Raw genomic sequence first — 14,494 nt, 5'->3', positions numbered from 1 at the left:
TATTGCTCCTAGTTTTGTATTACCTGCAGATATGAAAATCATATTTTCTTATTTTCTTATCTGAGTTATATTCTACTGCTGGTATACAATTAAATAGGAAGCCTCTCTCTTCATCTCCTCCAAATCCTTGCAGGAGGAGGAGTAGGGCCCATGATAGCTCTGGTGTGGGTCTAGACATGAACTTACAAGATTCAGGTCGAGTAGAAATGTACTCACATATGCAAGGTTGTGTTTTAAGAATCTACTAAATTTATTTTTGAAAACTCAGACTTTTTATAACATACTTATCTCAAAGAATGACCAGTTAAAGGAGACCCAATTTCACAATTTCCTGGGTAAATTTACAATATTTGTTCTTAGAAATCTGTATACTTCATCTGTCAGAAAAACCTTCACAACCACCTCTGGAGCCACAGATTATCCCAGGTCAGGGTTCACTGGAAAGCCAACAAATCCATATAATATGCAATAATACATACATATCTCTGATGGAAAATGTCACCAAGTATATGTGTAAATCATTCCCAGGAGCTGGCCCTCTACAGAGGGGAAGGGTTGTATTAGATTCTTGGAGTTGAGAAAGATCTGTTCTCTACCTTAACTCCCCCCCCCACCCGCCACTGTCTGCTATATTGTCTGAATGCTGTTGCTGTTATTCAGTCATTTTTTTCAGTCCTGTCTAACCCTTCATGGCCGCATTTGGGATTTTCTTGGCATAGATGCTTAAGAGTAGTTTGCCAGTTCCTTCTCCAGTTCATTTTACAGATAAGGATATGAGCCAAACAGTGATTTGCCCAGGGTCACAGGGTGTCAGGGCCAGATTTGAACTCACAAAGATGAATCTTCCTGATGCAGGTCCAGGATCCTAAATGCACCATCTAGCTGCTCACTATATATGTGAGCAAACTGAATTTTCAGCATAGAAAATTAGAGCAAGTTCTCTGGGTTTAAAGAATATACACCTAAGGGTACAGAAAGAAAGAAATCCAAAAGACTTGGGGTGGCTAGGTGGTGCAATGGATAGAGCACTGGTCCTGGAGTCAGGAGCACCTGAATTCAAATCCGGCCTCAGACACTTAATGATTACCTAGCTGTGTGGCCTTGGGCAAGCCACTTGCATTGCAAAAAAACCTAAAAAAAAAAGAAAAAAGACTTCAACCATCTTCACAGTTATATGCATCTGCTCAACCTGTCCCACATTTCACAAGCATATAAAATAAAGATATAGGGAATGACAACCACAATACCCTGCAGTGGATATACATTGGGGTATCCACAATATTACTGATATTGTTCTTGAATGTGATAAGGGATCAATTGAAAAAGGCAAGATTGGATGCCCTCTTCTAAGTGTTAGATATAACATTTATAAGTGTTACATTCCAAGATAAGAAATATATATATATATGAGTATTTTATAAAATAATAAATTAATAACTGGCCCTTGTATAAGACTTTAGAGTTTTCAATGCACTAGATTGTTTCATTTGAGCATCAAGACTCAGAAAAATTAAGCCACTAACCCATGGCTCACATACCTAAGGGAGTTAACCAAAGTCTTCTGACTCCAAGTCAAGCATTCTACTATGCTTGAATATCTCTTCAATAAATATTAAAATTATGGGGTATAAAAAACACTGGTAGAAAATATGTTACAAATGATTCTTTCTCTAGAGATCTTAGAATATTTTTTGAGGAAATGAGATTTCCATTGCACAATGTCTAACATCCTATAGTAAACTCTCAGTTATCTGTTTAAATGGGGAAAGTGGAAGAGAAGTGATAATATGCATAAAGGACAAGCAGATATTCTCCAAATACAATGCTATTGGACATTATTTTTCAACTTGACTTATTAGAACTTCAAGTAATATCCTTAACTAAATCAGTTTCCTCAAGTTTGTTTCTGTTTTTCTCTAAAGACACTAGGAAATTATAACTTGGTTCAAAAGTAAGTTTATCAGAAGAGATCTGGAACATTTATTGAGTTATGAGCAACCATTGAAGAAAAGAAGGGAAAGGATGCAGGAATCAGAATAGCCTGATGCTGGAATTGCTAACACATTTTGGGTGGGTGAGTTGGAAGGTCATCTATAGCATTTGATGAACATCTTTATCCCTGTTTTGAATTAACAGTCTATTTTTTTTAGGTTTTTTTTTTTTTTGCAAGGCAAACGGGGTTAAGTGGCTTACCCAAGGTCACACAGCTAGGTAATCATTAAGCGTCTGAGGCCGGGTTTGAACTCAGGTACTCCTGACTCCAGGGCCGGTGCTTTATCCACTACGCCACCTAGCCGCCCCTAACAGTCTATTTATTGACTAAAGTTCTGTGAGTTCTGATTTTCTTTAAAGAATTGAGTGGTTAAGAGTTTAACAAACAGGGATGGCTAGGTGGCGCAGTGGAAAAAGCACCGGCCATGGAGTCAGGAGTACCTGGGTTCAAACCCGGCCTCAGACGCTTAATAATTACCTAGCTGTGTGGCCTTGGGCAAGCCACTTAACCCCGTTGCCTTGCAAAAAAAAAAAAAAAACAACTTATTCTGAGAGGCCACTTGGAATGACTGATAGATTATCTGATCCAAAGTGATTTAAGTTCTTCTTTTTCTCCTTCCTTATTTCCTACCCCATATCATAGTTATTTGTGTCTGTGTGTGCGCCAGATTATAGACTCCATGAGGAAAGGGACTATGTCATGTAAATAAGTTATTTCTCCTTCCAACTTGTACAGGGTTCTCTAAATAGTAGATGTTTTGATAAATGTTTACTAAATTGAAGCCATTAAAGGAGATGAGAAATATTTTTGACATAAATAGCCCAGAGAGACTTTGAAATCTCCAGCTCAAGACTCTTTTTCTGCAGGAAACCTATTCCACTACTCCAAACTATTTTAATTTCTTCTGGGTTTCTCCTTAAATACTTGTGGTCTATACTATATACTTTAGCACTTGATTTTCTATTACTCAAAAAATTTCCCTCCACCTGAAGGACAATCGCTACGTCTAGAGATAGTAAGTGATACTTGGCAAGACACAAACTCAGATAACTCTAATATCTACAAGTGTTAAAAAAAAAAAAGCATGATTACTTTTCAGGTTTATTTCAGGAAAGCATTGAAAAAGTTAAAGTATTATATCAATTGAGTAATTATTGATGATTTGAAATACATGGTATGGACATATGAGACACTATAGCCCAAGCAATCTTGAAATTGTAGAGAACCCATTTCTTCTTCTTAATACGTTCATTTTATCATTTGACTGGAAGGTACTCTTAAGCTCTTTATTTATTTATTGAGAGGGTAAATCCTGGGTAAAAAGCATACAATCAATTCAAAGAAGCAATATGTATTTAATTAGAGAGGAATCCTCTTTTAAGGCTTAATTGTTTAAGGGAACAATTGTCAGTTAAGTTTCTAGTTATTTTAGGGAGTGATTTGATCCATATGGATCCAAAATATGATTGAATTCAATTGAATCCTACATTTTTTCAATGAATGAATGATAAACACTTTGAAAATATTATTAAATGTCAGCACCATATAAAAAGAACTGGAAAAAAAATCTTCAGAATAAGATTCCATTTCTTATGTGTGGTCTGCCACCTAGTGTTCAACAATAGAAATGAAAAATAATTTAGAGCGGCAATTCCCAACCCAACTTTGAGAATAACAGAAAACATTTAGAATTTGAAGTATGAAATATATTTTTTATAAAGAGTAGATATGGCTTCATTGTAAAACTAAAAGTACAAAAAGACTATCTTAAAAATTGATAAAAGGGACAGCTAGGTGGCGCAGTGGATAGAGCACCAACCCTAGAGTCAGGAGACCCTGAGTTCAAATTTGACCTCAGACATTTAATAATTGCCTAGCTATGTGACCTTGAGCAAGTCACTTAACCCCACTGCCTTAACTAAATTAAAAAGAAAATCAACAACAAAATTGATAAAAATATGAAATTGGGGTAAAAATTAAAATGAATCCAAAATGGGGATTATTTTACAAAGGAGGAAGACACTTTAGTAGAATTGTATCCCTCCTTCATGGATAATTGTAGGACCTATATATTGCAGCTTTCTTACTACCCGGCTGGATTGCAAGATCCCTCTCTACTAGTACTCTTCCCGGGGCCAGAGACTCTTTTCTCTAAAAGAGGGTAGAGCTCTTGATTTACAGTTAGAAGATATCAGTTCAAATCCCACCTCGAACATTTACAGATGTGTGACCACAGACAAATCATTCAACTTCTCCTAGACTCAGTTTCTTCATTAATAAAATAGGGACCACAATAATTGTGGTATGTAGTTTAGAGAATTGTAGTAAAATGCAAATGCTAATTATTATGGGGCAATAGGTAAGATAATGATAATAATTTTGTTGTTGTTATCTGGTAGTTTGTCATATCTGATTCTCTGTGATCCCATTTGGGGTTTTCTTGGGCAAAGATACTTAAATGGTGGGCCATTTCCTTTTCTAGCTCATTTTACAGATGAGGAAACTGGCAAAAAACAGGGTTAAGTGACTTGTCCAGGGTCACATAACTAGGAAGTGTCTGAAGCCAGACATGGACTCACAAAGATTAGTTTTCCTGACCCCAAACCCTATATTCTGTCTGCCTAGCTATCCAATGATATATTAACAGCTGGTATTTATATAGTGCTTAATATGTTATATGCTTGACTGTGCTAAGCACTACCATTATTATCTCACTTGACCTTTACAACAACTCTGGGAGGAAGGTACTATTACTACCCCAATTTTATGGATAAGGAAACTGAGGCAAACAAATGTGATTTGCTCAAGATCACACATCTATTACATATACTACAAAAAAGATTAAGGGAATTAATGGAAAAAATGCAAAGAAAGGTAGCCTAGGTGTACCAGATTTGGCAGTCATGAGGGAAGGAAGATGGGGGGGGGGGGGGAATTGTAAAACTCAAAATAAATAAAATCTTAAAAGAAAACAAAAAAAAGGGGGGGAAAGTGAAATAAAGCTAAAAGTATATGGTAAAAAAATAAATTGGCAGTCATCTAAACTGTTGGTTCTGGCTAAGAAATAGAGTGATGGATCAGTGGAACAGATTGGGTAAAAAGAAATAGTAGTAAATGACTATAAGTAATCTATTGTTGATAAACCCAAAGACTCCAGTTTCTGTGATAAGAACTCATTCTGACAAAAACTTTCACTGGGAACACTACAAAAGAGTATGATAGAAACTAGGCATAGGCCAAGATCTCACACCCAAGATAAGGTCAAAATCAGTACATAATTTAGACATAAAGGGCAATACTGTAAGCCGATCGGGAGAACAAGGAAAAGTTTTATCTGTTAGATCTATTGGGGGGGGGAGCAATTTATGACCAAACAAGAGATAGAGAACATTATAAAATGCAAAGTGGGTAATTTTGATTACATTAAATTAAAAAGATTTTACACAAATAAAATCAGTGCAACCAAGATTAGGAAGGAATGCAAAAAGCTGAGAAGCAATTTTTACAGAATTCATTTCTAAAATATATAGAGTACTGAGTCAAATTTATAAGAATACAAGTCTTTCTCCAATTGATAAATGTTCATAGGATATGAGCAGGCAGGGTTCAGATGGAAGACATTAAATCTATCGAGTCATATAAAAAATGCTCTAAATTATTATTGATTAGAGAAATTCAAATTAAAATACTCTAGGTTACTACCCTTACACCTATCAGCTTGGCTAATATGACAAAAAAGGAAAATAATCAGTGTTGCAAAGTGGGAAAACTAGGACACTAATGCATTGTTGATGGATTTGTGAATAGTTCCAACTATTCTGGAGAGCAGTTTGAAACTATGCTGAAAGGGCAAGAAAACTGCACACCCAAAGAGATCATAAAAAAAAAAGAGAAAAGGACCCACCTGTACAAAAATATTTTAGTAGCAATTTTTGTAATGGCAAAGAAATGGAAATTGAGGGGATGCCCATCAGTTGGGGAATGGTTGAACAAACTGTCATATATGAATGTGATCAAGTATTATTGTTCTGTAAGAAATCATCTGCAAGTGGATTTCAGAAAAACCTGGAAAGTGAACTGATGCTGAGTGAAGTGAAAAGAAACAGGAAAATATTGTACATATTAACACAATGCTAAAAGACTTATGATGTGGGGTGGCTAGGTGGCGCAGTGGATAAAGCACCAGCCCTGGAGTCAGGAGTACCTGGGTTCAAATCCGGTCTCAGACATTTAATAATGATCTAGCTGTGTGGCCTTGGGCAAGCATCCCATTTGCCTTGCAAAAAAAACTAAAAAAAAAAAAAGAATACAAAAGGAGAAGAGAAATATACTAGCTAAAGATGGGAAAGGAAGGTTAAAGAAGATTGCCTCATCCAATCTAAATTTATTGAGTACTCACTACATGCCAGATACAATTAATTTTAAAAACAGTACAATTCCATAATCATTTTAAGTGCCAACTATGTGTCAGACACTATGTTAAGCACTGGAGAAAGATAGTTCCTTCCTTCAAGAAGCATCAAAAAAAGGGGGAGAGGGATGGGGGGGAGACAACACACAAAAAGAGATAGGAAGAGGTAGAGGAGAAAGAATGGGAAAGTGGGTGGGTGGGGATACATCTTGCTCTACAGAGCTAACATCAGGCAGAACAGTAGATAAAGAGTTGAAAAGTTCACTTTTTTCCTCTATAGTGGAAGAATTTGTCATTCCCTCCAATCAGAGGGAAAAGGAGGCTGAGAGAGATGGAGTCCATTAAGGCTTGAGTTGGCAGCATAGTAATGAGGTGAACCTGGAGGTGCCCAAGTAGAAGTCTACACAAATGAGGGGGTGAGAGAGCTCTCCTCTGAGTTGGTCAGAGGAGTGAAGAATATACACATACACAGAGTTGGGTAGAAAAATATACTTCACTCAAAAAGGAAATAGGAAAAAAAGGAAAGAAGGGAGAAGAGGAATTATAGGGAAGATAGATTAAAGAAAAGGAAAGAGGTGACACAGTGGATAGTGCCAGGCCTGGTGTCAGGAAAACCTAAGTTCAAATTTGACCTCAAACACTTAACTAACAAACTTAACAAAAACTGTGAGACAAATCACTCAACCTTATTTTCCTGTTTCCTCACCTATAAAATGAGTTAGGAGTAGAAAATGACAAATCACTCTAGTGTCTTTGCCAAGAAAACCCCAAACTGGCTCAGAGTTGGACACATCTGACTCAAGAACAAATGAAATTAGAAATGATGTGTGATATTCCTAACTAGCAATAATAAAAGGAAATACTATAATTGTGCTGTAGAAATTTCAAGACCTTTCTATATTTTCCATACACCATGATTTTTTAAAAACTCCTGATCTAGTTTGAGCTGAAGTTGGTAGTATCCTTTTGTGCCAAAGTGCCCCTGAGAAGCAAAGTGCTAAACAAAAGGAGTTTCTGTGGAATGACCAATATCAATATGGTGGGCCCCTGAAAATAAATAAATACACTGCCTTAGGAGTTGTCAACTGGTCTGAGTCAGAAATGGCATTGATCAAGGCTCCCATACAAATCAGTAGAAAAATTAGTCCATGACTACCTGATACCTTCCAGCCTGGAGGGAGATAAAAGGCTTTAAATCCTTGAATCAAATGGGATTTTTTCATATTTTTCATATTTCAACTTGTTAATATCATTATTTTCTTCTTTGATACAGATTGAAACTCCTTGACATTTCACCATGTATATAATATTTATCTATGTTCTCTCATAGACCATCTTATCTTATGAAGGATCTTTCCAACATGCTGAAGGCTTTCCTTTAGGTCTTTTTACATTTAGATAGTATTTATACAGCATTTAGATAGTCCATAACTTAACCCTTGCTCTCAGTATATAAATGAAATTTCCTTTTCCAATTATACATTTCTTTGATGAGATTCCTTATGCCACATCTGTAACTGCAGTTCAACAGACACATCAATGTGTTCCTTATCTCACCATTCCCCTGTGATTTATCTTCAATAGAGGTAACATACCAGTATGTAAAACTGGGACAAATATTGCAGTTGGATGAACTAGACCAGGCATCAGATAGTGCATAGTTAAAAGAGAGTAGGCTAAACTGCATTTACTTCTAACAAGTTCCTCCTGGATGCAAAAACCAATCCTTTCAAGTATAAGTATTTTCCTAATGGTGCTAAATTGGGTAGAACTTTAAAAACCACAAAGTTCAGTTTTTTCATTACAAAGACAAATACACATAAATGTCACTGATCAATATTTATGATGAGTATTCTTGTCACTGATTTTTTTAAACTTTCAATGACAAAACAGTGTCTTTAAAAGTTAGCATAAAAATATTTAATCAGAAGAAATTGTGGGCTAGTGGAAAGAATATATGTATGCTAGTAGTCTAATGGAGAATACAGGACTTCAAAAAAGAAAATAATTATAGGAAAAAAATTGTAGTTTCAATCTCATTAACTATAAGATAAAAATAATTACATAATTGATTTTTTAAAACTCCATAAAATATGAATATACTTTTAATAATTTCCTTGAGGAAAAAGTCTGACTTTTGTCTTTGTGTTCCAAGAACCTAACAATGCCTTGTACAAAGTTGATTCTTAATAAATGTCATCAAACATGCTGAATTTAAATATCATTACTTTTTATTTATTCCACATTTATAAGTAAAACAAACTGAATTTAAAAAAAAACAACTCTATCTTGGAATAATACAGTATACGATGTTTTAAGTACTTGTACAAGTCAACTGTACAAGTATAATAATTGTATATATTTTAGTATCATCTATTCAACATACAAGACAATGAATATAAGTCCCTATACTTTGAACATTTTTAACACTTTAAAAAAATTTCCAAATTTGAAACACACTCTAGTTTTACACAAAGCTTCTATATTTCATTGACATTTCAAGTTATGGCTTTGAATAAATTAATCCCTTTTAAAATATCTATTAATCAGTGCATATTTTCCTTTTTATGAGGAGAAAGAAGCTAAAGACAGTTGAGGAAATTGAACCTACAGATTCTCCTGGAAGTAGAACAAAAGAACTACTTTCAGAAAATACCAAATAGGACAAGATGAGTCTAATCTATTTGTATTTTAATGTTTATAAATACAATCAATATGACTAGAACTATCAAAATGCCAAACTGGATAAAAGATTCTTTGGAAGATCAAAATAGTATCAAATATCTGATCCAAGGAATTTTTTTCTAATTTTTTCCATTGCTTAATTTGGCATTCTTTAAACATAGCCTTGCCTTGGCAATCTGAAGTAGGATAGTCACCAAAAATTTAAAATAAATTCTCCCAATGACTGGAACAATTATTAAGTAGTCACAAAACTGTATTAATTTCAAAATACCCCTAAATAAATATAGTTAAATATTTATTTAAATGATAAATATCTAGTCATTGAGTAAATTCTCTTTAATAATTAGACTTTGGTCCCAAATAAAATCTATTTTACAACAATTATTTTGATTCTTGAATTTCTGCCTTCAAAATAAGATTTAAGATTTAAGATTTAAGATCCAAGTTTCATCAGACATAATTATCTAAGGAAAAAGATAGTTTTTCAGTCTTACAATTCAATGAAATATGGATTTGGCAGTCCTAAGAATTTTCTTCCTACAGAAATTTAACTTAAGGACAAATAACTCGCTAAATATCAAGTTAATAGGATATTCTGAAAACAATATATTCCAGAGCTCCTCCTCATGAGTTCTCCCTATTTCCATTGACTAGATAGTGAATATTTTATAAACCATATTTATTTTGAAGAGATCCTTCCTCCCTTTCTTGTATTCCTTCCTCTTAATAACCGTTTAAAGTTAAAAGAATGCCTTCGGGTACTTTGCTAAGTAAGAAAATTCTTATTTTTATAATCTTGAAATCAAGGACAGTTTAAAATTGAAAGAGGCACTACACATTTAAGCTCAACTTGCAGCTGGATTTGAATGATTTGCCATCCCCAGTATGTGACAAGGTGAAAAGCAGTTTTCGACTAAATCATGCACTCAAACCAGCTCAATTATTCTTCATCATCTCGTTGAAGAGGTATTAACTGGATTTCTTTGGAAATTCTTTCTGCCAAGGCTCTGCTGCTTGCAGCAATTACTCTTCGTGACATCAAGTCGAAAGGTCCCCCTAAAATCAAAATCAAGCACATCAGTGAATCAAATGCAGTTCAAGAGAGCTCAAAATAAAATGAGGATTCATACAATACAATCAATTATACAATGTTTTATGGCTTACTACAGCCTTTAAAAATTATAGGGCGGCTAGGTGGTGTAGTGGATAAAGCACCAGCCTTGGAGTCAGGAGTACCTGGGTTCAAATCGGGTCTCAGAACTTAATAATTACCTAGCTGTGTGGCCTTGGGCAAGCCACTTAACCCCATTTGCCTTGCAAAAAAAAAACAAACCTAAAAGAAAAAATTATATCTCCTAAACACCCATGGTGTTTAAGTCTTATCATCAGTTAAATGGGATTCCAAGACTTGCTTATTTTATATGCCCTGTAAATATTCCATTCCAAAGTCTGGAAAAAGAGATATTTATATGTCAGTCAAACTTCCACAAATCTCTCCCTCCAACCCTTCCATTCTCTTGCTGACTCTTTTCCTTGATCTATTAGCTACCTTTGATCCATATCACTTACTAACTTAAAAAAATTTTTTGGCTCAAAACAGTTATATGACTTCTATTATTCTAATTCTTTTTTTAATGCAAACAATCTAGAAAGAAAAGAGAAGAAAGGTAGGTAAAAGAGTTTCAGTTCACTAAATTCAGATAAAACATAACTAGTTACAACTACTATTCATCCAAAAGCACCAGAGAGAAAATCTCTCTGAGCCCAATGGAATTAACAAAAAATCTCTGGGCTATTAATAATCACTCTGAGAAAGCACAGATATAAATCAAGAAATCAATTCAGAGCTATCACTAGTCTCCCAAACATTTTTTATTTTGGTATTATGAACAATTATAGATTTCACCAAGATAAAAGTTGAATTAATCAGTCAGCAAGCATTTATTAAACACTTACTAAGTGTGAGGCTAAGGACACAAAAAAAGGTAAAAATTGTCCCCACCCTCAAGCAGCTTACACTCTAATGGGAAACAAGCAAACTACTAATGAACACAAGGACATTACAAGTAAAACAAACATAAATTTTTTTTGAAAATATATTTTTTATTATGTTGTCCTCATGACAAGCTAGATCCCATTTGGGCATTTGAATAAGAATGCTGGGTTTTTTTTTTAATGATCTTTCCCTAATCATAGAATTTTGAATTACATTAACTTTTTTTCCTTTCCTACTAATAATTTATTTTGTGCAAGTGATATTTTTTAACACATTACTAAAATATTCTTGTTTAAGACTAAACAAAATACCCCCTCCCCCCAAAAATATGACCCTCATGAGAAATAAAGTAAAAGAAAGAGAAAAAAATGTGTTTCAGTCTATGTTCTGAGACCATCAGCTCTGTCAAAGAAAGGAACTAACCTAGTGGGGAGGAGAAAAGGAGGAACAGATCAGCAAAGTCATAAAAAAAAAAAGCCAGTATTTAACATTAAAAAAAAAGACAAATATTAAAAGGATTTGTGGATTAGGGAAGGAGGCTCAAAAAAGGCTGAAAGTTCTCTGCCACCATAAAATTTACTGGTTAGGGGTGGCTAGGTGGCATAGTCGATAGAGCACTGGCCTTGGAGTCAGGAGTACCTGAGCTCAAATCCAGCCTCAGACACTTAATAATTACCTATGTGTCCTTGGGCAAGCCACTTATCCCCATTGCCTTGCAAAAAAAAAAAAAAAGAAAAAAGAAAAAAAAAAGAAATTTACCTGTTACATCCAAAAGCACTCCACCTGCTTCAGTAATGATAACAGCAGCTGCTGCCATATCCCAGCAGTGAATGCCCATTTCATAATATGCATCTGCTCCTCCACTTGCAACAAGGCACATATTTATTGCTGCTGTACCAACACCTCTTATCCTAAAGGACAAGATTTTAAATAAAATTTACTAAGAGTCTATTTGAGGTTTTCTTGGCAAAGATACTGGAGTGGTTTGCCATTTCCTTCCCCACCTCATTTAACAGATGAGGAAACTGAGGCAAACAGGGTGAAGTGACTTGCCCAGGATAATAGAGCTAGTGAATGTCTGAGGTTGAATTTGAATTCATGTCACCCTGATTCCAGCCCTGATGCTTAATTCACTATAATTTAGCTGCCCCATCGTTTCTACTTCACTAGACTAAAATATTTTTAGATTCTTCCATAAAGCAGATCATTGCTAAGTTTTATTCTACTAACAACAAATTCTTTTTTTAATTATACTTTTTTTCAATCACTCAAACTTCCTTTTTAAGATTGTTCTCACTATCCTCAATTCACTTTATGGAATGCCATTTAAATATCTATTATCCATCCATTCATGGAGTAATTAAGTAATGCAACAAGAAAAATTAATTGTGTTTCATTTCTTGATCCTGTGTATATATATATATCTACAAAAATAATGAAACAAGTGTTGCTCTAACAAAACAAAATTATTTAATATGGTTTAACATTAATTAATGAGAGCATTTCACTAATAATATTTATAATATTAACTAGTAAGGATATATTGCTTAGGAGAAATAAAAATGGTATGTTTTCTTTAAATCTCACTAATTGTAAGATTGTCAGTCATCACATACTTTTAGATCTATCAAACATGAAATGATTAGCTCATTTATAATATATAAAAATATCAGTAAACATATAATATGTAATCATATAATGAAAATATGATTTTGGATTAGAAGAAATACCAATGTTAGACTAATTAGAAAAAAACAAACTTTAAAAAGCAACACAGTATCACAGGATGAGTCATCCTAAACTGAATTGTATCATTATTCTTAAAAACAAAGGAAACAAATATAAAATAGCAAAGGGACCAACAATTAAAATGAGGCTCAGTTTCATTTTGAGAAATTGTAAGAGAGGAGAGCAAATATCATCATTTTGAAAAAAAGGAGAACAAAGGGAAGCCAAGTGGAATCTACAAGCTATAAGCTTATCTTGAATTCTTGGCAAAATTATAGAATTTTTTTTAAAGTATCATCTACCCAAAACTTAGGAAAAAATAAGAGGAACTAGGTCTTAAAACAAGGACGCAGGAGACAAGAACGGATCATGTCTTAGGCACTCTCTCATAAAACTCATAAGCTAAGGACTCTAACTAAATTTTCAAGAGACAGAACCACAGAGGGACCTAGTGAGGCAGTAAACTATATTTACTCAAGGTAACCTGGAAAAGAGCAAAAAGGCTCTGCTCCCCGGGGTTGGAGGGGCTGCCCGCCAGAGGGGTGGCCCGCCAGAGCAAAAGAACTTCAGCCTCCAGGAGGCAGCCCCAGGGCGCTGGGAGCCACAGCTCACAGCAGCAAGGGAGTTTCCTGAGGTGCACCCCAGGGAGTACTGGGCACAAATTGGGGGAATAGTGGGGGGACCTCTGCCAGAGGAGCACATGAGGCCCAGCCCTCAGGGCACACAGCAGGGCCACTGCATTCCAGATCCAGGAAACATAAGCAGGCGGAGCCAGTAAGCAGGAGCCCCCAGGGCATGAGCCCATTGAGCTGAGGGAGGGGAGTGAAGAGAGAGAGACTGCAGAGCTCTGTCCTCTGCCCCAGGAACAGGACTCTGAGGTGACTCTGAGGCTCTGACCACATTCAGATCCTGATCGAAGTCTAGGCCCCCCATAGAACAGCAGGGCCCTCCCCACCTCAGTCCCATAGCAGAGGGGGGCACATATGGTCATTCACAGACCAGGAGGGCGGACAGAGCCTCACATACTGAGACCCTTGTGGGAGTGTCCCAAAAGCTCAGGAAGCACCCCCAAAACAGGCTTAGGCTGGGAAAATGAGCAAGCAGAGAAATAAGAGGAACACAATTGAGAAATATTTTGCATATGAGCCCAAGAAGGATCAAAACACTCAATCTGAAGATGAGGAAGCACAAGCTCCTGCATCTAAAGACTCCCAAGAAAAACAGAAATTGGGCTCAGGCTATGACAGAGCTCAAAAAAGACTTTGAAAATAAGATGAAGGAGTCAGAAGAAAAATTGGGAAAAGAAATGAGAGAGATACAGGAAAAACATGAAAATGAAGTCAGCAACTTAGTCAAAGAGACCCAAAGAAATGTTGAAGAAAATAGCATGCTAAAAACCAGCTTAGGTCAAATGGATAAAACAGTTCAAAAAGTTACTGAGGAGAAAAATGCTTTAAAAAGCAAAGTTGGCCAGATGGAAAAAGAGATAAGAAAACTCTCTAAGGAGAACAAAGAATAGAACTCAAGGAGATTGAAGAATTTACCAGAAATCAGGAATCAATACTTCAAAACCAAACAAATGAAAAATTAGAAAAAAATGTGAAACATCTCACTGAAAAAACAACTGATATGGAAAACAGATTTAGGAAAGATAATTTAAAAATTATTGGAATACCTGAAA

At 35.2% G+C, this 14,494-nt stretch overlaps 1 protein-coding gene across 4 annotated transcripts in view; it reads right to left on the bottom strand.

The window, feature by feature from the left end:
- Nucleotides 1–8,650: 8,650 nt before the first annotated feature.
- IMPA1 (inositol monophosphatase 1) overlaps nucleotides 8,651–14,494 on the bottom strand; it is a 50,822-nt gene continuing 44,978 nt past the window's right edge. For 3 of the 4 annotated variants that reach the window (XM_074208192.1, XM_074208191.1, XM_074208193.1), the window contains 2 exons: nucleotides 11,845–11,996; nucleotides 8,651–10,145 (listed from right to left, as the gene is read on the bottom strand). In XM_074208192.1, coding sequence (XP_074064293.1) covers nucleotides 10,030–10,145; nucleotides 11,845–11,996 — 268 coding nt within the window. In that variant the 3' untranslated portion in view covers nucleotides 8,651–10,029. The remainder of the gene's footprint in view (nucleotides 10,146–11,844; nucleotides 11,997–14,494) is intronic. The other variant, XM_074208194.1, reaches the window with a different exon arrangement.

This window comes from Macrotis lagotis, chromosome X (assembly GCF_037893015.1).
Source record: "Macrotis lagotis isolate mMagLag1 chromosome X, bilby.v1.9.chrom.fasta, whole genome shotgun sequence".
Classification (NCBI taxonomy): Eukaryota; Metazoa; Chordata; class Mammalia; order Peramelemorphia; family Peramelidae; genus Macrotis; species Macrotis lagotis.
The sequence above is the reverse complement of the archived record's forward strand: the minus strand, read 5'-3'. Positions and strand labels throughout refer to the sequence as shown.